This window comes from Felis catus, chromosome F2, assembly GCF_018350175.1.
Source record: "Felis catus isolate Fca126 chromosome F2, F.catus_Fca126_mat1.0, whole genome shotgun sequence".
NCBI classification, from domain to species: Eukaryota; Metazoa; Chordata; class Mammalia; order Carnivora; family Felidae; genus Felis; species Felis catus.
In genome coordinates this window covers 8623664-8649335 of record NC_058385.1, presented here as the reverse complement: position 1 = coordinate 8649335, position 25672 = coordinate 8623664, and the positions used below count along the sequence as shown (strand labels likewise).

General features: G+C 47.5%; 1 protein-coding gene across 1 annotated transcript; it reads left to right on the top strand.

Moving 5' to 3' along the window:
* The first annotated feature begins 7340 nt into the window (after nucleotides 1-7340).
* Nucleotides 7341-24536, top strand: SDR16C5 (short chain dehydrogenase/reductase family 16C member 5). Its single transcript, XM_003999843.6, has 7 exons — nucleotides 7341-7490; nucleotides 11194-11540; nucleotides 15416-15547; nucleotides 17625-17724; nucleotides 19997-20141; nucleotides 21014-21139; nucleotides 22770-24536. The coding sequence occupies exons 2-7, from the start codon at nucleotides 11208-11210 to the stop codon at nucleotides 22861-22863; spliced, it is 930 nt and encodes a 309-aa protein (XP_003999892.1). The 5' UTR covers nucleotides 7341-7490; nucleotides 11194-11207; the 3' UTR covers nucleotides 22864-24536.
* The last annotated feature ends 1136 nt before the right edge of the window (nucleotides 24537-25672 follow it).

Sequence of the window (25672 nt, the reverse complement as noted above, 5' to 3'; positions counted from 1 at the left end):
ATTACAGATAACGCTAAAAAGAGCACCTAGGTATGTCATTAAAATGAGGTTAACCTAAGTCACTAAGGGCCCTTCCAACTCGAAACTAATTTCTAACCGTAGAAATCTGTATTTGATAGCTGGATATTCTGTTCGCTTCTTTCCATTGTTTCTGGCTAGATGAAACAGGTTTTAAAAGTTTTGCAAATTAGTAACAAATTAGTTATAAAATCCATTACTAAAATCACTAAAATGCTAAAAGGGTCATTGTAAAGGCAATTAAAAAAGCAATACAAAAACATGAAAGAAAACTTGGTATATGTCAGTGGTCTTAAAACCAGTTTGAAAAGCCCCTAAGACAACTTTTATCTTTCTTTGTTGATTTTTTTAATGTTTATTTATTTTTAAAAGAGAGAGAGACAGAGCGTGAGCGGCGGAGGGGCAGAGAGAGAGGGAGACACAGAATCCGAAGCAGGCTCCAGGCTCCGGGCTGCCAGCACAGAGCCCGACGCGGGGCTCGAACCCACGAACTGTGGGATCATGACCTTGAGCCGAAGTCGGACGCTTAACTGACTGAGACACCCAGATGCCCCTTTTTTAACTCCTTTAAAATAATCAGTCTGGAAAAGGAGCTAGGAAATAAGAAAGTAACATTGCTGCGGGTTAAGCCTATGTTGTGCTGGTGTTTCTCAGGAGGTGGGGGAGAGGATCTATCTGTCTGTCCTGTGTGCTCATATACTGGGGAGGATAGACAAAAACACAAAGCCTGTAAAAGGCAAGAGGGTTGGCTGGGAACCATCCACACGAGCCCAGGATCCCAGAAAGTGTATCCTGCCTGGAGAGGGAGGGGGGCACCCTAGACACCGTGCGTTGGGGCCAGGATTTATATCATCTGTGTTACCTCCACTGCCCAACAAATCTAAGCCAAATAGTGGGTTTAAAATGCTCCTGACAGAGTGTATTGGGGTGATGGGAAGCACCCCAGTCATGCAAAACTGTATAAATTTACCAAAATTAAAATAAGTGAGCTTTCTAGCGTGCAAATTGCACCTCAGTGCAACTTTCGAGGGTGGAGGTTGGAGGAGGGGGCGGACCGCCTGCCTAGCCTCCTCATCCCGATCACAGATCCACCATCAACAACTTTTTCTAGAACCAATACAGGAAGTTGATGCCTTTCGCCACTAGTATTCACACGGATCAAAAGTAGAATCAAAAGGGAAAAAAAGAGGGGTGCCTGGGTGGCTCTGTCGGTTAAGCATCCGACTTCAGCTCAGGTCATGATCTCACAGTTCGTGGGTTCGAGCCCCGTGCCGGGCTCTGTGCTGACAGCCCGGAGCCTGGAGCCTGCTTCGGATTCTGTGTCTCCCTCTCTCTCTGCCCCTCCCCTGCTCACGCTCTGTCTCTGTCTCAAAAATACATAAACGTTAAAAAAAAAAAGTTTAATAAAAAAAGGGAAAAAGAAATTCAAGATGCTCACGCTGTGTCTCTGTCTCAAAAATAAATAAACATTAAAAAAATTTTAATAAAAAAAAGGGAAAAAGAAATTCAAGAAGAGAAAGGCAAGATAAAAAGAGGAGAAAATTTATGTGTGCCATGAGACATCGGCTGTGTTTGAGTCGCCTTCCAACATGTTTAAGCAACCGAGGCACAACAAACCAGGTGAAATCTGCATAAACTCATTACCATAAATTCATGATCGCTCAGTGATGGGTTCTTTTGAAAGCTCTTCAGAGGTGATAACGACCTTGGAAGAAACAGGGGAACAAAAATAAACATATAACACCGCTTCTCTTTGTGTTTTTCCAGGAGGGGCAGACCGGGGAGCCTTTGGCTCTGAGCTGGACCCTCCAGAGAAATGTCATTCACAACGATATCCAATCGTGTCTCTCCAGAGCCGGACCTTTCTGAAACTTCTCAGTTTCCTTGAAATATGGTTACTTCCCCAAGAAGGTGGCAGTACAAATGCCACACCCCCCTCCCCGCCTCTTTCAACGCTTGGATTAATTATTCTTCCTGTTTTTTGTGTTTTTTTTGGGGGGGGGGGGTTGCCTTATTCCTGGGTGGTGTTCCTCTGCTTTCACGTGAGTCACATGTACCTGTTTCCTGCTTCTGGTCCAGCTTGCACTACTCCCGTCTTGTCATGGGACAAACCAAATCTACCTTTAAGCTAGGTCTGTGCTGTTCTGAAAATGCTATAATCTCCTTCCACCAAAATCAAGACAGCATTCCCCAAATAATACATTCTGGTAAAACTACTATATTCTGAATGTGTCATCAGGTGACTAGAGTTCTTCCACTATTTTGCAAAGAAATCCCCAAGGACCATGTGTTCTTAAAATGAGTCCTTTTTAAGCAGAAAATATGTACTTTTGTTTTTGAGAGAGAGAGAGCACGCAGGTGGGGGAGAGGGGCAGAGGGAGAGAGAGAAAGATCTTAAACAGGCTCCACACTCACTGCAGACCCCAATGTGGGGCTCAATCCCATGACCCTGGGATCATGACTTGAGCTGAAATCAAGACTCAGAGGCTCAGCCGACTGAGCTACCCAGGCTTCCTGAAAGTATGTACATGTTAATCATTATTTTGGTTTTTGATATTATAAAATAATGCATGGCATTTATAAAAAGTCTAATAATACGGAAACATCTATCATAACATGAGAAGCCCTCCCTACATGCCTCTCACTCAATTCTGTTCCCCTCTGTGGTAACCACTGGGAATGGTTCTGTCTGTACTTATACACACACACACACACACACACACACACACACACACACACAGAGTCACACGCTCACAATGTACTTCGGTTGTATACAATGTACACCATGTAACTTCAATGGAGTAATTCTGTACTTTTTGCTCACTTAACACACCCTGGAGATCTTTTCCTCATGGTAAAGATAGTCCTAACTTCATTGCTTTTGTCCACTTCCTAGAATTCTGCTAGGCGACTATACCATGAATCAGGGAATAGACGGGCATTGAAGTAGTTTCTAATTTTTTGCTATTGCAAATCAGCTTCGGTGATTCTTAGACTTGAAAGAGAAGCATTACAAGGCACGACACTCAGTTGCCTTCCATAAAGGGTGTGCCGGCCCATGAGAATGTCCGTGTTCTCACATGCTCACCATTCCTGGAGTTTTAGCTAACTTTTTAATATCACAGGATCGATGAATGAATAAAAAACACTATTCCTATTCAATTTGCATTTTCCTGAATATCAGGAAAATTTAGCACGTTTTCAGAGGTTTTCAGTCATTTGTATTTATTTGCCTATGAATTGCCTGCGCATTTCTTTTTAAGTTTGTAACTTAATTCTAGTTAGTTGACACATAGTGTTCTATTAGTTTCAGGTGTACGATATAGTGATTCAACAATTCCATACATCACCCACTGCTCATCACGACCAATGCCCTCCTTCATTCCAATCCATACTTAACCCATGCCCCCACCCGCCTCCCCTCTGGTAGCCCTCAGTTTGTTCTATAGTTAAGAGTCTGTTTCTTGGTTCGTCTCTCCCTCTCTCTTTAACCCCTTTGCTCATTTGTTTTGTTTCTTAAATTCCACTTTTGAGTGAAATCATAACGGTATGTGTCTTTCTCTGACAGCCTTATTTCACTTAACACCATACTCTGTAGATCCAACCGTGTCACTGCAAATGGCAAGATTTCATTCTTTTTTCTGGCTGAATAATATTCCATCGTATATACTGCCTCTGCATTCCTCCACCCATTTTTCCGACTGCCTTAACTCCAATTGGCTTCAAGAAATGCTATCAAGTATGGCTAATTATCAATTCTTTATGTGAAAATATCTTCTCCTACTCTGTTGTGTGTCATTTTACTTTGTTCGTGATATTTCTTTGCTGTGCAGAAGTTTACATTTTTTACGGAGTCAAAGGAGCGACTGATGGGATTTCCTTGCCCAGCCCCAAATTACAAATTGATTGTCCTATAGTTGATTCCAAGACTGTCGTAGTTTTGTTTTTACATCAAGACTCTAATTCCATCTGGATGCCCCATGTTCTATTTCCATTGTCTGTGTTCGTTTACTAAATGGGAGTTACTCAGGAATTCCATTGAGAAGAAGGGCCCCTTTCTGCAATGCCTTCCCCAGGTGCGTTTTAGGTTAAGGTGTCTTTTGCTGTGGTCTCTGGAAATGGAATCCACCTGCTTACTAAGTTCTAGTGAGTCCTCACTGGTAGTCCCTTTCTTTCTTTAAGCACTATTATGTTTTTATTCACATTTTTATATCTTCCTTTTCATTTCAATGGAATCTTGGAACAAAATAGGATATAAGTGCATCTCTCAGTCTGCCATCTTGAATGGAAATGTCTGTGTATGTAGGCTCCAAACAACATTTGTATTGGGAAATACAAATATGTACATAATGGAAAATTCGGTAAATACAAAAAAGACACAAAGGAAAAAAATTCACTATTTAAAAATGATACTATGCTTTGAAAGCTAACATTGTGTACTTTCCTATGCCCTTAAAAAAACATGATTTTATTTTTTTCAAAAATGGCTGTGAGTACTCCATTTGCGCATAGTTGCCAGAAACTAATGGTCAATTTGCTTTTTTAATGACACACTTATTTCCAGAAGAGTAATACAGTGCAGTCAAAAGTCTCCTTTCCAACCCGTGACTCCCTTCCTGGAGTTAACAAATGATACCTGATTATTTTGTAAAGATAAAGTCCCATTGGTAGAATTGGGTGAGAAGCTATTTACCTTTCCAGCTCTTGAGACATACTGGTTCTCCAGTAATGTATAAATCACATCACCCCTTTATGAAGGCTTGCTCTTTTTTCTAATATTTGTTATTTTGGGGGGGTTGGGTTTTTTTTTTTAAGTTTATTTATTTATTTATTTTGAGAGAGAGAAAGAGAGGCAAAGAAGGGAAGGGGCAGAGAGAGGGAGAGACAGAATCCCAAGCAGGCTCCACGCCGTCAGCAAGGAGCCCAATGCAGGGCTCGAACCCACGAACTGTGAGAGCATGACCTGAGCTGAAATCGAGCGTCAGACGTTTGACCAACTAGCCCCCAGGTGCCCCTAATATTTGTTATTTTGGAAGACAAGAAACATTCTAATATTCATTTTGCTAAGGATGAAGTTAGAGCATGTTTTCATATATTCATTAGCATGTTTCAGCGTTAAATGGGCTTTTCCCAGCCTTTGCCGCAAAGAACCTTTTAAAAATACTTTCTCACCTCTCAGGCTTATAGTCAACGCACTGAGTTTCCCCCACATCAAGTAAAATTGGATTGGGGTCTTCTCCTAACACGAAGGTCTCCACTTCCTTTAATGAAGATACCATCAGTGAGACTGCCCAGTGCTTTCCATTCATATTTGTTTTAATGAGATTTCTAATAATGCTCGCGATTTCTTTCCCGAGGTCTACTCTGAACTTCTCACCAGAAAGTAAAGTAACAGCCCAGAATTTTGTCCAGAGAAAACACGGAGAGTACGTAGGCTGGTGTTTTCCACTGGCTGCCCATCTGATTTCTTACAGGCAGGAGGTGTGATCTGAAGGCCATGACCAATTCGTCTGGGCCAGAGTCCACTGCCACTCCCTGGTGTCACTCACCTCCACATGTTGGCCCATTCCGTCTCCGAAGCCTGGAACATCTCCTCATCCAGGCTGGCCCCTATTGTCCACATGCCAGGCACAAGACGTATATGTCTATCATTAGAATAAAAAAACCATCAGAGACCAGCCTTCAAAATTCCCCGAGCAGACAAAACCAGTGTCGTTATGAAAGCAAAACCGAATTTCAGCTTATTTTGTAAGACTCCCTTGACCTGGCTTCTTTCTTGCCTATACCTCTGACAAAACTCGAACTGTTTCCCAAGGTTGGTATGTGGTAACCACTGACCCAGTTTCCTATCATTTAAGAAGATTCTGACATTACAACCAATCGCAGCGAAGAATAAAGTCACCGCGTTCTCACTATACAAGCTGCTTTCGTATGAGACTCATTCCACGTTTTGGTCTGTGTGTGTTTCCAGCGTGCAAACTTTCTGGTGTGTGCGCAATAAACTTTGGCTAATTGCTGGTTCTGTGATTCGCTGGTTTTATGCCTGTTATTTCTGAACTTTCGACACTATCATCCATACATGTGCGGTTCAGGAATGAGTCTCCCCATCGCTCCGAAAAGTTCTGCCGTTCTCCGGAGCCGTACAGAGTCTTGCACGGCACATACCCTCATGCGATGATTACAGAGCTAAAACCAGGGCACCCCCGGCCTGCCCCATTCACCTTCAGACGGCACAGCTAGGCAAGTGCTTTCCCCAGCTCACCGCAGCCTACAGAACACAAGTAAGTAACCTGCGTGCTGAAATGACATTCAAGGCTCTTCCCTGCACCTGCTTTTCCAGGCTCATACAACCGAGTGTTCCTTCGTAGGGAAAACTGTGCGGTTCTTTCCACACCCAGCTGGCTAACCTGCTCTCCTCTGAGCCTTCACCACTGACGCGTGTCCCACTCTACCCTGGGTGAATTCCAAATGCGGTCTTACCCTCACTCCCCGGTTTTCCTTCAACATCCCATAACTCACTGATATTTCAGCTTCTTAGGTCACCCAACAAACTCCACCCTATATAATAAAGCCTTTCAGCAGTGATGTGTGCGGTATTAGAGGATTATCTAATGTTCACTGAGTATCTTTTTTTCTCCAAGGTTGCAGCATTGCTCTATCTTCTAGATCTTTGTACACACAGGTGTTCAATAAACAATGGTTGGGCCAGAGTCCATTGTTGACCTTTGCTCAACCTCATCTCCTTAGAACAAACTTCGCCCCCGCCTACTTCTTGGCCTCCTGCCAGCGCCGCACCCACTCCTGCCCAGCACCCCCACTCCTTCCAAGCGTCTCTCCCACACCCACCTTCCTTACAGCCACAGGTCCAGAGAAGCTGTTGACCTCGACTGCAGGAGTCAGATTCTGCTAGAGAACTCCGCATCTGTGCCCCATTCTGCGAGGCGCAGAGACCTGACCTGGCTCCCTTCGGGCAAACCGCGTCGCCCCCCCCCCCCCGCACCCCGCCCCCATCCAAGGACTCTGCACCTTGCCTCCTTTTTGTTCTCTAACACAACGGTTCCCACCCTCGGGACTGCTCTTTGGAAACACTTGGGGAACTTTTTCCGTGCTGATACCTGGGCCCTTTCTGACTTCATAACCCAGGAGGCAGCCTGGATATCGGAATTTTTCGACACCCTGGGATGACTCTTCGAAATCCCGGCGCGCGCGTCCGGCCACGGCGACCAAATAAATGTCCGGCCTGTACATCTGGCCGCCAGGGGGAAAAGACAGGCAGGGAAGAAGGAGCGCGGGCCTACGTGGCCTGCGGGAGCCCCGGGCGGCTCCACCCACCGCGCGGGCGCGGCTGACCTACCCTTGGCCTCGGGCCAGCTGCGGGAATAAACCCCTGAGCCTCGCCCGCCACGAGCCAGTGAGGCGGTGCGCGTAGCAGGGACTGCTTCTCCGCGGACAGCGAGGGCAGCGTGTCCCGGGTGAGTTACCCGAGTCCTGATCCGGGGCCAGGGCCGGGCAAGACCTCCACGGGGACGGGGCTCCGCGCCGCGCCAGCGCCCGCACCCGCGGGCGGGAACCCTGCGACACCGTGGCGGCGGGGTGGGGGTGGGGGAAGGGCGCGGGCAGGTGAGCCGGAGGGAGCGCCGCTTTGTCCCCGAGATTCAGACTCGCGAGACCCAGAAGGAAGGGCTGCTAGCGTCCCCGCCCGGTCCCGGAGCAGAGGGCGGGATCCGTCCCTGGTATCCTCTTCCGTCCACGCTGCCTTGGTCCCCAGCTCTCTGCTGCCCAGTGCGTCTGCCTCTCCCTCCCCGCCGCCCCCCCCCCCCCCATTCATCCCATACCTCTTACCGGAGCACTTTGCCGCCTTCCTGGGCTGGGAAGAGAAAGGCACCTGCTCACATTGCCCCTAAATAGTTAAGCTTACTGTGTTTGTTTGTTTTCTTTTTGAAAATAAGCTCTGGGGCGCCTGGGTGGCTCCGTCGGTTGGGCGTCCGTCCGACTTCAGCTCAGGTCACAATCTCACCTTGGCCCCGTGAGAGGTTTGAGCCCCGTGTCAGGCTCTGTGCTGACAGCTCAGAGCCCGGAGCCTGCTTCGAATTCTGTGTCTCCCTGTCTCTCTCTGTCCCTCCCTTGCGCTCTCTCTCTCTCTCTCTCTCTCTCTCTCTCTCTCTCAAAAATAAATAAACTTTTTAAGAAATTTAAAACAGTATATAAAATAAAATAAGCTGTATATACCCAACGTGGGGCTTGAACCTATGACTCTGAGATCAAGGGTCGCCGGCTCTAAAGGCTCCCCCAGTTAGTTCCGCTTTTGAACCAAGTAGTGAGAGGCCATGGGATGGAGACGCCAAAGAGGTGTCTATAACCTGATTACATTTAATATCCTCTGTACCTACATAAGGCACAGTCTTGACACTGAAACCGAACCCCGCATTTACTTTTGTTAGTAAGGATACTTCCTATAACCATCCTGTGTTGTTACGACCAGGGATTATAACTTACATGCCAGCAGGAACGTCAGTCGGAGCTCTAGCTCACGCACAGGCATTCTGCTGCTGTCATGTGCCTGGCTTTGTTCTAACAAGGCCCCCACATGATGAGCATTAGGAGTAGAGCCGGAGATGATGAGTAACCTGCCGGCAGGCGCTGAAATCCAGCCCAATCCCTCTTGCCCCACCCCCACCCCATGCACCCTGGAGGGAGCCGTGTGCAGAGCAACGAGGACCTTTTTCTCTTTCCAGTTGGCTCAGAAATTTCATAAGAGATCATCGTGGCCATATTACACACCCTATTACTTTACCTGTATTAAGTCTTTTGACTTCCACAGCTGCCCCCATTGGTGCCTGCTGTGGAATCCCCTTATTTAGAAGAGGAAACTGAGGCACAAGAGATAAAATCATTTTTACCAAGGTTGCCGAGAAGCCAGTGGCAGATCCAGAATTCCAACGCACGCTGTCATGTTTTTTTAATGTTTATTTACTTTTGCGAGAGACAGACAGAGTGCGAGCAGCGGAGGGGCAGAGAGAGAGGAAGACATAGAATTTGAAACAGGCTCCAGACGCTGAGCTGTCAGTACAGAGCCCGACGTGGGGCTCGAACTCACGAACTGGTGAGATCGTGACCTGAGCCGAAGTCGGACGCTCACAACCGACTGAGCCCCCCCGGGCGCCCCCCAGTGCACACTTTAATCTCTACACCTCACTACCTGTGCAGATCCCCGGCAGACACCCTAAACCCCAGATGAGCAGACCTCAGGATGCGAGGCTCTTAAGAACCTAGTAAGCATCTGCCGAGACAGCAATAAGACCTTGCCCCGGGTCTTAGGTCGTGCCCATGTGGAGATGGTAGAGTGCTGGAGTCTAGAGCCTGTGGCATTAAGAACCTCCCCCCAGGTCAGTGGTGAGACTTCTAAGCACCCAGATGGTGCTGGAGTCCAGCGAGGAGAGGCGTGGACCCCTGGCCTTTGGGCGTGGATTTACACAGTGGTACTCCCGGAGGGGGCATTGATAAGCTGGTGTGGGTTTTCCCCGGAAGAAGTGTTAGCAGTGACCAGGCTGCAGCCGGGGCAGGATGCCCGGGGTGCCCTATTAGTGGGGGAAGTCTGACCCTCATTGTTGTAGCTCTCAAGCCACACGTCCCGCGAGTGAGCTTAAAATAAGAGCGTGCAAACCGCTGTCTGCCCTTCAAAGCACCTTCCTTCCAAACCGCGCAGGGCCTGAGAAGCCCAGTCAGTCATCCAAAGGCGACTGTGTGAAAATAAATGTGAACAAAGACGGCGGAGACTTTGAGGGCCATTTCATCCAAAGCCTGGTGAAACCAGCACCCCGCAACATCCATGCCCCCTACCGCCAGCGCTCTAATTCTTTGGGCCGTGTTGGACACACAGGCCAAACCTTCCTCGAGCCTCAGGCTCTTTCTCCCCTCTGTCGGTCAAGCTGCTCCCAGCTCTCTCTACCGCTGGCCATTCATCAGTTGACTACTTGCTCCAATGCCACCTTCCAGCAAATCCCTCCTGTTGCTTCTTCCCCAGCACCCGGCCTAAATCAGATCTCCTGTCTACTCTCCATAGCACCCTGTCATTCTTTATTTATTTTGCTCAATGTCTGTTTCTTCAACCAGACCCTTTGCTCGTGAGGGCAGAGATCATGGGAGGCTACCCACCCCCTCAGCCCCAGTGCCCGGCATCAGACCTGCCCGGCATCGGTGCTCGGCGGACGTAATAAACGAACTCAGCAGGCCCTGCGCTAAACGGCAGCCAAGGCCCTGGGTGAACCACATCCCCATTCGTTGTGATCTCCAGCTCCATCCATAGAATGAGACAAGAAACAGCAACTGAGCTCCCAACAATTTCCTAAGGGTCCCACCATGCCCCAAGCCCTGCTGTCGATGAACCTCTCCACGCATCGTCATGAGCCGTGACTAGTCTGTCCTCCGCCAAACTGCAAAACAAGTGACCACCTGCTGTTCTTTAATGAAGGACACCTCCTCACCTCTTCTGTGCCTCTCCATCGGGCACCCCATTCGGGGAAGCTTCCCACCCCCGGCACAGTAGCCCCCCTGCTAAACATGTCTTCTCACACTGCAGGAAATAAGACCTACCCTTCTTTCCCAGCGGGTCTTTCGTAAAGCATCTTGTAAACTCACTCTCACTAACGTGTGAGTAACCGATAACAGGATGTAAGCTATGGCCCTGTATGAGTGACAGGGCAGGCCTTTTATTCATTCAACGAACCTATCAGGTGACTTCTTGGGGAGCAGCTCTCTGAACCTGAGTAACGTGATGACGTCCCCAAAGCACATACTATGGGCCAGCATCGCAGTCAAGCACACGATGCAACCAACAGGGCTTTCGTGATTACTATTAAGAAAGGTTAACTACGAGAAATAATTTTCTTCTTCGGGTCAAATGTTGACACGGTTACAGTGCCTGGGGAGTGAACATTTCCGTCCTGTACGGCACTCAGATGTGTGCCCCGCTTGGTGCTGCGAATGAAAGTTGGCCAGGACGCAGTCCCTGTGGGCCCCCTGCCCTTTCTAAGTTCAGAATCTGCTACCAAGAGAGAAGCTTCAGTTACACAGCCAGTTTCTTCCACTGTCTCAGAAAGCTTGCGCTCCACGTGGATGGCACACTCAGAGGGAATGGTCCCCGAGGTCTTTATGTGGGTCTCTCTTTCTCTGTAGGTCTCAGCCACAGCATGGCTTCCAACCTGAAGTTCACCAAGGAATTGGTCACCTTCTTAGGAAAATCAGTGATTGCTCTTCTGGAGACCCTGATTTTCACCTTCATCCCCAGACCACGGAAGAACGTTGCTGGTGAAATCGTGCTCATCACCGGTGCTGGGAGAGGACTGGGAAGGCTCTTGGCCCTCAGATTTGCCCACCTCGGATCGGTGCTGGTTCTCTGGGATATTAACAAGGAGGGGAACGAGGAAACATGCAGGATGGCTCGGGAAGCCGGAGCCACAAGAGTCTATGCCTACACTTGCGACTGCAGCCAAAAGGAAGAAATATACAGAGTGGCCGAGCAGGTAGGTGTTGCGTCTCGCCATCTCCTGTGGGCGGTGAGCTCTCTCCACAGATTCGCTCACGTGCATCCTCCTCTTTGTCTCAACCCCTTGCTCGGTGCAGATTTGCCTGTCTCCAGCATCCCTTTAATTTAAAAAGTATCGGGGAGTGGGAATGAGGATTTTTGAGAGGTCACTGTATACAATATACCGCACTAAGCAGCCCATCTATATTGTATCATAATCTTATAAAGTGAGGTCCAATATTATCTTCATTTCACAAATAAGGAAACCGAGGCTGAGGGAGGTAAGTAGCTCACCCGAGAAACAGCTAACAAGTGGCAAAGACCGAGCTTGGCCTTGAGTCTGTTGACTCCAGAATACTCCCACTACATACCAGGCAATACGGACTGTGCTTTCCCCTGTTACAGTAGAAGAGGCAGGGGACAGCCCCTTTCTTGGAGGGAAAAGGGGGCACAGAGATCTTGAACAATCTGCTCGGGGTCCCGGAGCTAGCCCGTGACTAAGCCAGGACTCGACCCCATTTCCTGTCTGAGTTTAAACCCAGCTATTTCCACCATACCACAGTGCCTTTCACATGAATGTATATTTCGCCTAACTAGTCATGAGAAAAACAGAATATCGTATTCATCCCAAAGACCCTTAACCACAGTTGCTCCTTTGGCGATGATACCGCTGCCCGTGTAAAGAAGGCTGGCAGGATGTCACCACTCCAGCAGGCAACGGTTAAGGGTTTCCTTAGTGCGTGGAGGCACATAGTCGCACGATGGCTGCCTCTTCTCCCTCATGAGGATTTCTCTCCCCTCGCGTCCTCATGAGGACTCCACACATCACTGTCCTGGGCCGCCCTTGTGGCAACACCCAGAATTCCCCAGTTTAGTGAGAAGGAAGGAACCCGCCACGTTGGAATGTTCTGGCACAATTTCTAGGCCCTGAGTCGAATCCCCTTTGCTGCTTCCCACCTCACTGTCTCCTGGTAAGGTTGGCAGGTCACCGGCTGGTGGGTGTGCTTTGAAGTTTTGTTTCAGTTTCCGCATCGGTAACTGCAGCCTCTGTCACAGGTAGCCCCGTACAGTCCGGGGACCCAAACCTGACAAGCGCGCGCCTCCCTCGAAGCACAAGTATGTCTCTGCTATTGTGAGCTCACAGCTTCATCCCTGTGCACTTAAAGCACCGATGGCCTGGCATGCTCACTCGTGCCGACTGCAAACAACTCCTCTCAGCACTCCTCATGTTTACTTATTTTTGAGAGAGCGAGAGAGACAGGATCCGAAGCAGGCGCCAGGCCCCGCGCTGTCGGCACAGAGCCCTACACGGGGTACGAACCCACGATCCCACAAACTGTGAGATCGTGACCTGAGCCAAAGTTCAGTGCTTAACTGACAGGCGGGCACAGCTTGTGTGGGACTGTCACTAGACCTATCAGGCGGGGTCTGTGGCCACATTCTCACAGTGAGGAGCGTAGTGATTGCAGAAGAAGGAAACTAGTTAAAAAATAGAGTCGGTGGCCTTTACCTTAGATGCTACCCTCTGTCTCTTGTACACGATACTGACAAGCTTACTCTCATCCCATGGGTGAGCATTTTATTAGGCTGTCATTGGTCAGTAATAAATATGTAAGTCACATACAGTTAAACCTGGTCCCTTTGGCTCTAGTGTGGCAGGGGCTGAATACTCATGATGTCTTTCCAAGTTTAATTTAAAGGGAAAAAGCAGACTTTGGAACAAGAGAGTCCTTTAACAGAAAAAAAAAAATAGATGAAGATCAACCTATATGCTAAATAGATAAATCAATAGGAAGGAAGGTTATTCACATGAAAAATCTTATCACGGATGCTTAGCCCCGCACATTTAAAGCATGATTCATAGAGATATAATTTTCATATACTGCAAAGATACAAGCCTAAATGCCATTTAAAAAATTTTTTTAATGTAATTGATTAATTTATTTAATTTTTATTTAATTTATTTATTTTTGAGAGACAGAGACAGAGCATAAGTCACCGGTGGGGGAGGGGGATGCAGAGAGAGAGGGAGACACAGAATCCAAGGCAGGCTCCAGGCTCTGAGCTGTCAGCACAGAGCCCGACATGGGGCTCGAACCCACAAACCCGTGAGATCGTGACCTGAGCCGAAGTCGGAGGCTCAACAGACGCAGCCACCCAGGCGCCCCTGGAAGCCATTTTGAAATTAAAGTCTGATGTTTATTTGGTCAAGTGTTTGAGAACACTCTTGATCTATGTGAGAGGCCACAGTGGACATACATGTCCCTGTTTATTTCCCTTGGATGTCACTTCTAGCCTTGCCACCCCTGACTCTGAGCTAACGTGTCAGCCTCTAATGCTAGTACTGTCTTCCGGTCCACAGCCCGGACCAGCTTTTTTTTCTTTCTTTCTTTCTTTTTTTTTTTTTTCAGTTGAGTGTAGTTGACACACAATGGCACACTGGCTTCAGGTGTCCAACATGGTGACGTGGTAACACTGTTATGTGTCACAGCCCACTCACCACAGGTGTGGTATCACCGTGCAACACTACCACAGTACCATTGGCGACATTCCTCGCGCTGTGCCTTCCGTTCCTGTGATTTACTCATTATTCCGTAACCGGAAGGCCGTACCTGATTCTGCCTCAGGTAGGGCTGGTTGTGGCTAGCCTTGACAGCCGGTCAGCTTGAATTTGGCGACGTTATTTTAGCTACTCTCCAAATAAAACTCTAATTTAGATTGTTTTGAATGCTTTTATCTGAAAACTCTACCATGAAGTGTGAGCTTTTCTTAGTCTGTATTTCGTCCTAAGGTTTTTCTGTAGGCCACCCATCTAGTTGGGTAACAAATAAATACCCAACACATCAGCCTCATTGCTAGGACCCACAACCTCACATGACAGCCTCAGGTGGTGTCAGTGATATGCCCCCCTCTGTGCCGACTGCTACCATATACACAGGTGCACACATGCACACACACACACACACACACACACACACAGAGCTAGAGATGTGAGAGTACTGCGTGAGCTTCCTGTTGAGCATGGGGCACCTGCAGCCGGTGGCTGTCGCTGACCTGGGGACAGAGGCCCTGCTGTGTGATACAGATCACAGTGATGAAATTCAGAACACAGAAGGGAGCAGAGGGGCACCACCCTCTCCCGTGGCCAATCCTGGAAAATCCCGTGCTCCCTTCTGCCAGTAGAGCCAAGATGGCAAGCTAAAGATTCACCGTAAGCGGAAGGCCCCGGGGTCACACCCAGACATTTTATTTCTGAAATAAAAGTTACTGAGTGCCTACTCCGGCCGCCACAGGGAGCCCACTCAGATCCTCTCTTGACACATCTTCGTACCCAGAAGCCTGTGCCAGGGAGAAGAAAACCAGTCCACTAGCCCAAGCAGGACAGACGGGTTCTGCGCTGTGCCTCGAGTGTAAAACGTGTTTAGGAATTTTGCGCTTTCTCCACACCCTCCTGCTCCACCCCCGTCTCAGTGTGGGCTGGGTCTTAATTTATAGGTCATGCCTATAATGCCTTAGGTCCTGTCGCAGTGATTGAAATCACCTGCTACATACACAGAGCCTGCCACAAAGCGACTGATCGCTAAGTATGAGGATAGCTGTAACCGCTCTGTTAAGGCCGACGGCCCTGCAGTGTTGGAACCGCCCTAAGAAGGGGGGCACGGAGGGGGGAAGAATGAGAAGAAAGCCATCAGACTTGGATCTCTGATGCTCCGCAAACTGAGCAAGGGAAATGAAACGTGCTTTGTTTGCAAAGGACGTAAACCCCGTCTGTGTTAACAAGGATAAGAAGCGTCTAAAAACTATGGGAAAATTAAACTTCGATCACGTAAGGAATTACTCTGTGGGTGGTGTGGCTCTTGTTACTCAATTCAGGTTAAAAAAGAAGTTGGCGATGTCTCCATCCTGATCAACAATGCCGGAGTTGTGACAGGCAGCGATTTCCTCAACTGCCCAGATGACCTGATGGAAAAGTCTTTAGATGTGAATTTCAAAGCACATTTATGGGTAATTATTTTTTCGTCTCATAACCAATATACAGTTACTCGGAATTTAGACGTACTTCCTCTTATTCTCTTACAATTGTATTCACGTGTAAATAAAGCACAGGCTTCTCAGTTTTAGACTCCTGATCCAACTTAGCCTGCACTTGCCTGAGCCCCTGCTCAGGAATCTTGCAAAGACACAACTTTGCCCATGTCTTTACTATCATTTATCGATCGCCAGCCTATCTCGGGTGCTAGCCTAGGCACCTCCTGCATAATCCTTGATACAGCTCGATGAAATAAGGGATCAGAGGAGTCAAAAGGTTTGCTCGAGGCTACACAGAAATGACACCACATACATGACCAGGCTGACCTTATCATTTGCCTAAGTTGGAACTCTTTTGAAAGTGGAGGAGGTAAAAAATCTAGAAATAACAAAAAATAAAAGAAAATAAAGTGGAAGAGGGCATTATTAATAAGCAGGCATTAATCAGGTCTATTCTGGGCAAACCAAGATGTATCGTCACCTGGCTCAGTATCCAATCAAGGAAAGGAAAGTTTCTTCCTGTAGCCTCGGTGACATTAAAGGGCACAGCACAGGTACCATGGACGTTAAGGGGCACAGCTCCTGATCTCCAGAGGTGATGGTCTTCCTTGCAGAAGTTGTGTTTTCCTGGTCTTTGCTGAAGCCTGTCTTGCCATGCCTCCGCACCCACTCATATGCCCCGGCTTGCCTCTCCCTGTTCCTGTTGCCCTGGGCAGCCTCTCTGCTGGGAGGGAGTATTTGCTGGAGACTCCTGAGCTCCCCTGTCCTCACGCTTTCCCACCTGACCTCCCCACCCAACTCCCATGTGGTGGCCTTCAAATGGCACTTACTTGCTAGAGGGTCAGAGAGCTCATGGTGACCATGCTCCCAAGGGATGCGTCCCCGGGAAGAAGTGACTCCCCTCAGACGGTCGGAACTCGGGGGGCTTTTTATTATGCTGCACTGTTGGCTCATTTTGTTTTTCCACCTCTCCCTACATGTTAGTTTCTTTCTGAAACTCATTCGATGCGTGCAAACGTTCTTTGACTTTTATAAGAAATCCCTTTTCTCATATTTATTCGTATTACTCACATTTGAAAGTAAATATGAAACATAAGTTCATGTAAGTATGCAGTTATTCCTGTTTAATGAATTAGTTTTTTGTTGTAGAATATCTCTTCTATCAAAGCTCATTTCTCTCTCCTTTACCTTCTTTCTTTCCAGGTCCCAAATCAAAAGCGAAGGTGTGCTGTAGCACTGAGACACAGCATAGGTCCTCTTTTTCTAGCATATTCTCTTTAATGACATGACATACAAATAAGAAACCATTATTCAAAGAAGTAGAGATGAATTTCAAGACGAAGTGATGTTTTTATTTAGTTTTTTAAGTTTATTTATTTTGAGAGAGAGAGAGAGAGCACACACATGCTCACACACACACACACACACACACACACACACACACGTGTGTGTGAGCAGGGGAGGGGCAAACAGAGGGAGAGAGAAAATCCCAAGCAGGCTGTATGCTGTCAGTGCAGAGCCCGACTCGAGGCTCGATCCCGTGAACCGTGAGATCACGACCTGAGCCAATATCACGTAACCAACTAAACCACCCAGGCACCCCGAAAGTGGAATTTTTAAACCAAAGCCAACAGCGGTGTGTCCGATGAACAATATTCAGAAAAATTTGAAATTCAAACATGACCGAAGTTGGGGGAGAAAGGCAATATTAATCTGAATAATCATGTCTCCGAGTTCTCTTACTGGTTTATGGATTGTCCCCACCATAGTTCAGGCTGTCCTGTACAGCTTCAATTCCTGTCTGAATAGTGTGTTTTTGAAAGTCAAATGTGAGCAAAATGTAAGTCTGAATAAATTATTTTTAATAATATTAGAACTGCCATCAGAAAAAATATTGATTTAAAGGTTAAACAAGAAGCTTACTTTCCAGATGTTTAAATTTTTATATCCCCGTGCCTTCAGGTATTTTTATGAACTTAAAAGACTTTCTTCATCATACAGAAACGTCTGAAAAAAAGTATAAAAGGTTAACAGTCTTCTTTGCCTTTCTTAGACGTATAAATGCTTTCTACCTGCTATGATAGCTAATGATCATGGCCATTTGGTTTGCATTTCAAGTTCAGCTGGATTAGTTGGAGTAAATAAACTGGCAGGTAAGAGAAATGTAATATTTTGCACTCACAAACTCTTTTATAACTTGTCTTACTCAGCTCTGAATAATCAACATTGACCTCAGGTACTAATGATAAAGGGGAATAAATCAAGAGATATATTCCACAAGGTAAGTGATGGAGAACATTGTGCCTCAAAACTGCCCATCAGATATGCTTACACAAACTTGAACTCTGCACTTGGGGATCGTTGGGTCCATGCAATCCCCTGGAATGAAAAAAAAGAGAAAGAGGAGCGCCTGGGTGGCTCCGTCACTTAAGCGTCCGACTCTTGATTTCAACTCAGGTCATGATCTCACAGTTCACGAGATCGAGCCCTGCCTCAGGCTGTGTGCTCTGTGGAGCCTGCTTGAGATTCTCTCTCTCCCTCTCTCTCTGCCCCTCCCCTGCTTGCGCCCCCTCTCTCTCGCTCTCTCAAAATAAATAAACATTTAAAAGAGAGAAAGAGGGGCGCCTGGGTGGCGCAGTCGGTTAAGCGTCCGACTTCAGCCAGGTCACGATCTCGCGGCCCGTGAGTTCGAGCCCCGCGTCAGGCTCTGGGCTGATGGCTCGGAGCCTGGAGCTTGTTTCCGATTCTGTGTCTCCCTCTCTCTCTGCCCCTCCCCCGTTCGTGCTCTGTCTCTCTCTGTCCCAAAAATAAATGAAAACGTTAAAAAAAAAAATAAAAAAAAATAAAAGAGAGAAAGAAAGAGAGAGAGACACCTGACTGCTAATTTTTTTATACAAGTGGTTAGCATAGTCCCCCCCCCCCCCCCGCAAATCCCCCTGGTACTGTTATCAGGGCGGTGAGGAGAAGCACTGGGCCTTCGGAAGTTTCCATCAAGCGGTCCCCTTCGGCTGTGGGTCTGGAGAAAGTTTCTCCAGCCCAAGAAACCGAAAATCGACCTCTCTTCTTTTCCGCTGGTCGAAGACTCGCGGCTCGAGACGGCGCACAGTGGTCTTAACACAGTTCGGATCGGTTCCGCGAACCGGGTTTTCAGAACCACTGGCCACCCCAGATGCCACCCGTCTACACACACCTCCCTGAACGCAGGACCTCCTTTCCTCCAGCCTCCTTGGAATCCACCGCATTCTGTTACTACCTCACGGGTCTTTGGACTCACACGGGGCTATTTGCAGCTTCTCTGAATCCTCTTCCTGGCATATCTGTCTAAAGATGCAAGACCGTCCGGCGCCCTGTTCACCTTAGGAACGTGTGAGCTTTTTGCAGTCCCCACGGTGTTCTCTTGGCTCCCCGGCAGCAGAGTCCCCAGGCGTGCCATTCAGGAGGCAGGCTGCCCGAGTCCCGGGCCATATCGGCTCATCTGAATCTCAGAGATCAAGGGGCTCAGTGAACCGCATTTGCATCAAATGACTCAGAGGACCCTGGAAGCTGCTTGGGACTCCCCCTCCCCCCTCCCCTCCCCCCACCGGCTAACCCGTGGCCAATCTGGGGACCGGAGTCTTGCCGGTTGCGGTACCTGCTTTCCCTCCAGAACAAGGATGAACAACAGGTTTGCCCCTTCTGATTGTGTGAGGAAAAGGAAAGTCAAAGTCTACCGAAATGCCTTTTCTTCTCCAAACGTTTCCATGCCTTGAGTTCAAAATCTATATTGTTTTAACGTTCCCTGGGTCTCGCTTGGCCATCTAGCACGATGAGTAATTCCATTCCTCTGCAGTCAGTGCAATTGTAGACCAACAGCCCACCAAGGACGCGAAGGCCACTTTCCATGCACCCTGCATTTGCAGGATGCATAAGAGGTAGAGGTTGACGTTCTCCAGAAGAGTCGGAAGAAAGAGTCCTAGTTAGGAAAAAACTTGATCTGAGGGTTGTGACCCGCGTTGATCTCCTCAGCCTGGACTCTACCTCCTGTATTATTTTATTTATTCTTGTGTGTGTCTCCCCACCCTGATTGTGTTGAAATTCTTTGGGACGGGGACCAGTTGCACATGCTGTGCCCTGCGTAACAGCTAGCAGAGGGTCTGACGACCCGTCAAGGTGAAAGTGGAAGTGAAGTCTAGCATTGTGACCCGTGGGAGGCACCCCCGGGGCCCTGCTTCTCCGAGAGGGCCCTTGGTCCTTGTCAACCAACCTTGAAGTGACAGTGTTCCTTCCCACTCGCCCCTCGCTTCCTCCAGTGGGCACAGACCAAGGCCATACAAACTAACTCTGAACTTGTCCCATCCTTTGTCGGTATTAGTGTTACGAGGAAACCTCGATGTAATGCCGTTTGAAAATTCCAGTATAAACATTAGTGTCGTTTGCCTTTTTCAGATTACTGTGCAAGTAAATTTGCAGCCTATGGATTTGCTGAATCTATATTTACAGAAACAATAGTCCAGAAACTAAAAGGGATCAAGACCACTATCGTGTGCCCATTTTTTATAAACACTGGAATGTTTGAAGGTTGTTCTACTGTGTAAGTACGTCCTTTGATTTTAAGAAAAACTACATTTTAGGGGGGCGCCTGGGTGGCTCAGTCAGTTGAGTTTCCGACTTGGGCTCAGGTCATGATCTCACGGTTTGTGGGTTCAAGCCCCACATTGGGCTCTGTGCTCACAGCTCAGAGCCCGGAGCCTGCTTCGGATTCTGTGTCTCCCTCTCTCTCTGCCCCTCCTCCACTCACGCGCGCGCACGCGCTCTCTCTCTTGCTCTCTCTCTCAAAAATAAACACTGAAATTTTTTATAAATGAATAAAACTACATTTTTAAAAATGATGGACCACCTATTTTATTTTATTCTATTTGTTAATGTTCTTTAAGAAGGTCTTCAGATTCAGCCTGATCTATAATTGGTTTCAGAATTTTTTTCTTTCTTCAGATGTCTTTGTGTTGAAGATATTGAGTTTACTGTGGATGCTTTCTCAAGGCTGGGTCCAGCTCCTACCACCCCTGGAACCGGACCTGCCCCCCGTACCGCCCCCCACACCCCCCCCCCAGCATTCCTGGCCTCACTCTCTGTCTGCCACCAAACTCTGTCCTGCCCGCTTCCCTGTCTCCATGGAAAGACTGAGAATCACTGAAGGGACACACGGGCAGCTATTTAATATGGTTTCACCTAGCTGCATATTGTGACCTGAGTGTATGAGTTAGAATCCTCTCGTGCCATTTCAAATTAAAGTTGTTATTATCGTGTTGATAATAAAGCAGTAAATCTAGAAATAGGTCAAATTGGCAGGGAAAGAAGCAAGCAATAATGTCTTATAATCTTTCTTATCCCTGATTTGTGAGATTTATTGTTATTAATTTATTAACTTGGGCTTTTTTGTTTTTGCTTTTTTTCACTCCCTAGCCGTCCTTTTCTGTTACCGATTCTGGAACCAGAATACGTGGTTGAAAAGATAGTCGATGCTATCCTGAAAGAGAAAGTGTACTTATATGTGCCAAGGTTTTTATACTTCGTAATGGTTCTTAAAAGGTAAGAATATCACCTTCCTATGACTTCTCTAATAAGCCAGTCAATAACTTATCCCCTACCAGGAGGGGCCACTGAAAAACTGTCTGTTAAATGACTGAACTTTGATCCCTTCATTGTGTCTATTTGCTGACATGATCTCAAATTCCCATAGTTGTAGTGTTTCCCGTGAGAGTCTAGAGAATGGAATTGGATTCTTCCCGCCCTCTTAGTATTGCATTATGGTCAAAAAGAAGTGTATTTCCTGAATGATCTGTGGACAGACTGAAGTGATTTTTTTTTTTTTTAAGGAGAGATGATTTTTCTTGTGGGCATCATAGAATAATCATGTTGGAACAGATAATGTGTCCATGCTTCCTCGAGGACAGAGCCCCAAAGTTAAAGACAGACAATAAGCCAAACATTTCAGGAATCTGTGGTATGGGTAAAGCTGGCAGTTGGAGGATAAATTTGGAGTATAAGATGGTTAAAAAAAAATGGGGGGGGGGGGAACCTGAGAACATAACGACCTCTCGGAAGCACAAGAGAGCATCCTTGCTTGTTCTCTCTGCCCCCCATTGGGTTTCAGTGCTGAGACCTTCAGCAGCACTTTGTGGGCACGGGACCCCAGTTACAGGAATTGTGATGCCATATTGCTGCAGCTACTGCCGATCCCCACTATCTCAATTCATTTTCTGGACTGTAACAGGTCATCCAATTACACTCCCCCCTTCCCCCCCCCAGCCCCGCCCCCAGGGAATGTGCTTCCTGCTTTGCAAGGAAGCACATTCCATTACTGAACCACTCCCCCGCTGTGGCGTTGAAATCTGTGTTGTTTTAACGTTCCCTGGGTCTAGCTTGGCCATCTGGCACGAGGAGCAATTCCAGTCCTCTGGGCAACAGTTGTTCATTATATGAACGTAGATATCATGGCTGGTAGCCATTGTCCCTCTTGCCTAAGGAAGTGCCTTTTTCTTTGCAGCTAATTGTATCTACTTTGTGCAACACACCGATGTATGTCATTCCTACATCCTTTTGCTGGCCAGGCTTCACTTAGCACAAGAGTGGTACTGTGCCTGTGCTATTTAGTGTACCTCCCCGAGCTCTGTGGTGTGAATGTCAGGGTTGACGGGGTCTGTGCTCTGCTAGGAAAGGTGAGCAGGGGTGGAGAAGGTGAGCAGTCCTCAGCTGGATATTGCCAAAGGTCTGGAGACCTATTACATCTAATCCTCACAGGAGTCCCAAAAAAGAAAGATCGATGACTGGTTTCACACCTGTAGAAACAGGCTCCAGGGCTAAGTCATGTGCCTGAGCTGGCATATAAGTGACCGAGCTAGGACTCAAGGCAGGCTCGTCCAAATCCACCAGACTTCCCTGCTTCCCAGCAATCATTACATAGTGCAGTGGAGCTTTGGACACTGACATGAGGAGGGAGACAAGTGAATGCAAATAAAGCAGGGAGAGGTAGAGAGACTCCGGGCAAGTGTCCTCCCACGTAGTGGACAAACCCTGGGTGACCCTGAAGCATGCACACTAATGTGTGCCTATGACAATGACTTCAGCTACAACAAGTCAGTGACACTGCACTTCAACTGAACTGGCAAAGGTGCTTTCATGGTAATAACCGAGGAACCTTCTCTTGTGTTCTCTTTAGTATCTTGCCTGTCAAGATAGCGTTGCTTCTGTCTGACTTTATGGGCGTCTTTAACATAATGGATGGCTTCGTTTTCAAGAACAAGAAACACTAAAGACCAGCTCCACGGCCGACACGATCCGATACCCAGTGGTGCATAATGCTTATTTCGATGGAGAACAGCATTTTTGTCCAACAGGATGTATCTGGAAACTACAAGTACCCTTCTTTTTCTGTTATCTAGACTCGTATTTTCAACTGATGCCTTTGCAAATAATGTTGCTATCTGCTTTTTGGCTAGGTTATTCTTTTTTTAATGAAAAAAAAATAGCCCGTTTTGTCAAGTCTGCTTGCAACAGATGGGAGAGAAAAATAATCCTCTCTCTCATGAACTGCCCTTTACTTTGGTCACGGGGGGGAGGTGGCTCAAGTGAAGCAGGGAACCGGAGTGAGAGGTGAGGAGCATGAATGAGTACAGTAAAACCTTGCACTGCAAGTAACTTGTTCCGCAAGTGTTCCACAAGATGAGCAAACATTCCTAATAAGTTTTGACGTGATAAAGGAACGATGTCTTGCCATACGCGCAGTACGTGACAGCGAATGTCACATGATCACGACTTAGCCAATGGTTCTTGAAATTCGCTTTGAGGTACAAGTGCTTTCGATTACAAGCACGCTTCCGGAACAAATTATGCTCGCAAACCAAGGTTTTACTGTAGATTGCTAGAATGCCCTCTTTACGGAGGACACAGGGCTCTGGGTTCTCTATCGCCCTGCTCTCAGCCTTGGCCTTTTTGAGCCTATGCCACCAGGTGTAGGACAGGCCAGCCTCCCGTGTCCTTCTTCCCAACACAGTCATACCAACGCTGACTGCTTAATGCCCTGTGTGCTCACAGACTAAGTGCCAGTGCTGCTGAGGGTACATCAGGAGCCACTGTGTCAGGAAGCCTTCCTGCACATTCCCTGAATGAACTTGGGAGACAGTGACTCTAGCCCAAAGTCTACACAGGAGCACATTTTTTTCCCTAGAAGAGATCAAAGAATGGTTGCTTCTGACTCTGAAAATGACATTTCTACTGAGCTAGTTTAACTGCTGCCTGTTAGTCCAGAAAACATATGCACGTGGTTAATTTCAAATGTTTAACTCAGCACTTCAGGTTGGGGTTCGTGTTGTATTTTTCCACAGAACGGGCAATTCTACGCGTTGGTGTTCATCGATGCTGCCTTTATCTCAAATCTGTTGTATTCTTGCAGCTTAATGGCCTGGCCAACTGCTCTCATGATTTGGATATTAACTATAAAAGCAAGGTTAAGAAAACTGTGTTCATTACCGTATCCCTGGAACTCCTTCGCAGCCTGGGAGGGGGCGCCTGCCTCGGGAGAAAAACAGCAGCCTTTGTCCCTTACCTTCTTTTGTACGGGGAGCAGGAAAGGATGAGAAGTGCTTTGCAAGACCCTGTGAGAGTCAAAATAAACAAGTCATGAACGTCGTGGGGTAAGATGCTCTTAGAAAGGCAGTGGTCTCAGGCAGTGTGGAATCAGTGGAATCCACCTCGGACTGATTTATCTTGAGCCGCCTGCATGATTCTGACTCTGCCCCTGTATTTCCGTTTCATTCAGAAAGCCTTAAAAAAAGGGGGGAGGGGGGGAACCTTGTTTTATAATAATAAAAGCAATAGCTAAGGTTTCATTGTGCCTGGCACACAAAGCTATGCGCTTTGCACACATTGTTTCGCTAAACAAGCCTGTCACACCATTTCTCAAAGAATAATAAAGGTATTTGGGGTATGCCAAAGAATAAAAGGCATTTTATTTCACAAGAGGGACATCCTACTCAACTGCAGATGTGTACTGAGCGACTCAAAAGGCCCTCTTAGCCTAACCGGCTAATGTTCCAAATCCTTGCTTAACAAGGTTAATTAAGAGAGAGGCACAATATCGCTCCTATATTACGATTCCAAAAGCGTATATTCTAGGGGCCTGTCTATTTAGCTGAAGAATAAAGAAGAGACTCGAGGGATTTAGGAGAACAAAGGTCCGGGGTATAGCGGGCAGCCACCACATCGTAACAGCATTAACAGCAATTATTTCTAATTGGAGTGCATCTTGGCGGGACCTCTACAAAGGCCTGGAATTCAATTGTGGTTTTACAGTACCCATAAAATTGTCTAAACAAATTCAGATTTACTTGAAGAGCTCCTATGAGAAGAGAGCGCATGTAAATGAGAGGGTTCCAGAGGGTAATGTGCACCAAGGTGACCTAACACAACGGGGAGCAAGTGTTCTCACTTGAACCGGGTTTCGTACCGGTCGTCATTTGAAATGGAGTCCTAACGAAGCCATGATCAAGAGCCCAACACGGGAGCAACCCTTGAGAAAGGTTCAAGGACGAGAGCTGTACCTCAGGACCGGGCACTCTGCCCTCCAGGATGACGTCATCTAGCGTCCCGTAGTCCCCACGCCGCTCAAGAACCAAGAAGAAGTCTTGGTATTCTGAGCTTGGCTGAATAAAAATAGGTGACTGTGTCCTTTTCCTTGTTCATTTGGTGATGCAGTAGGAGTCAGCTCGGGCTGCCGTGCAAAATACCACAGACTGCGTGGCTTCGACCACAGAAATGTATTCTCTCGTAGTGTTAGAGGCTGGGAAGTCCAAAATCGAGATGCCAGAGAACACTGTTTCTGGTGAGGGCTCTCTTCCTGGCTTGCAGACGGCCTCTTCTCACTGTGTCTTCACACGGCCCTTCTTCCGTGTGTGGGCACCGAGCGAGACCTGTAGCTGTTCCTCTTCCTATAAGGCCACTACTCCCCTCACGAGGGCCCCCCTGCCTGATCGGATCTGTCCTTGATTGCCTCCCCAAATCTCCATCTCCAAGCACCCCCACACTGCGGGTTTGGGGCCTCCCTGTATGAATTCGGAGAGATGT

Coding starts and splice junctions, on each gene's coding strand:
- SDR16C5 (XM_003999843.6), top strand. CDS start 11,208: ATGGCTTCCAACCTGAAGTTCACCAAGGAATTGGTCACCTTCTTAGGA. Junction 11,541..15,415: donor TATACAGAGTGGCCGAGCAG/GTAGGTGTTGCG, acceptor TACTCAATTCAG/GTTAAAAAAGAAGTTGGCGA. Junction 15,548..17,624: donor ATTTCAAAGCACATTTATGG/GTAATTATTTTT, acceptor TGCCTTTCTTAG/ACGTATAAATGCTTTCTACC.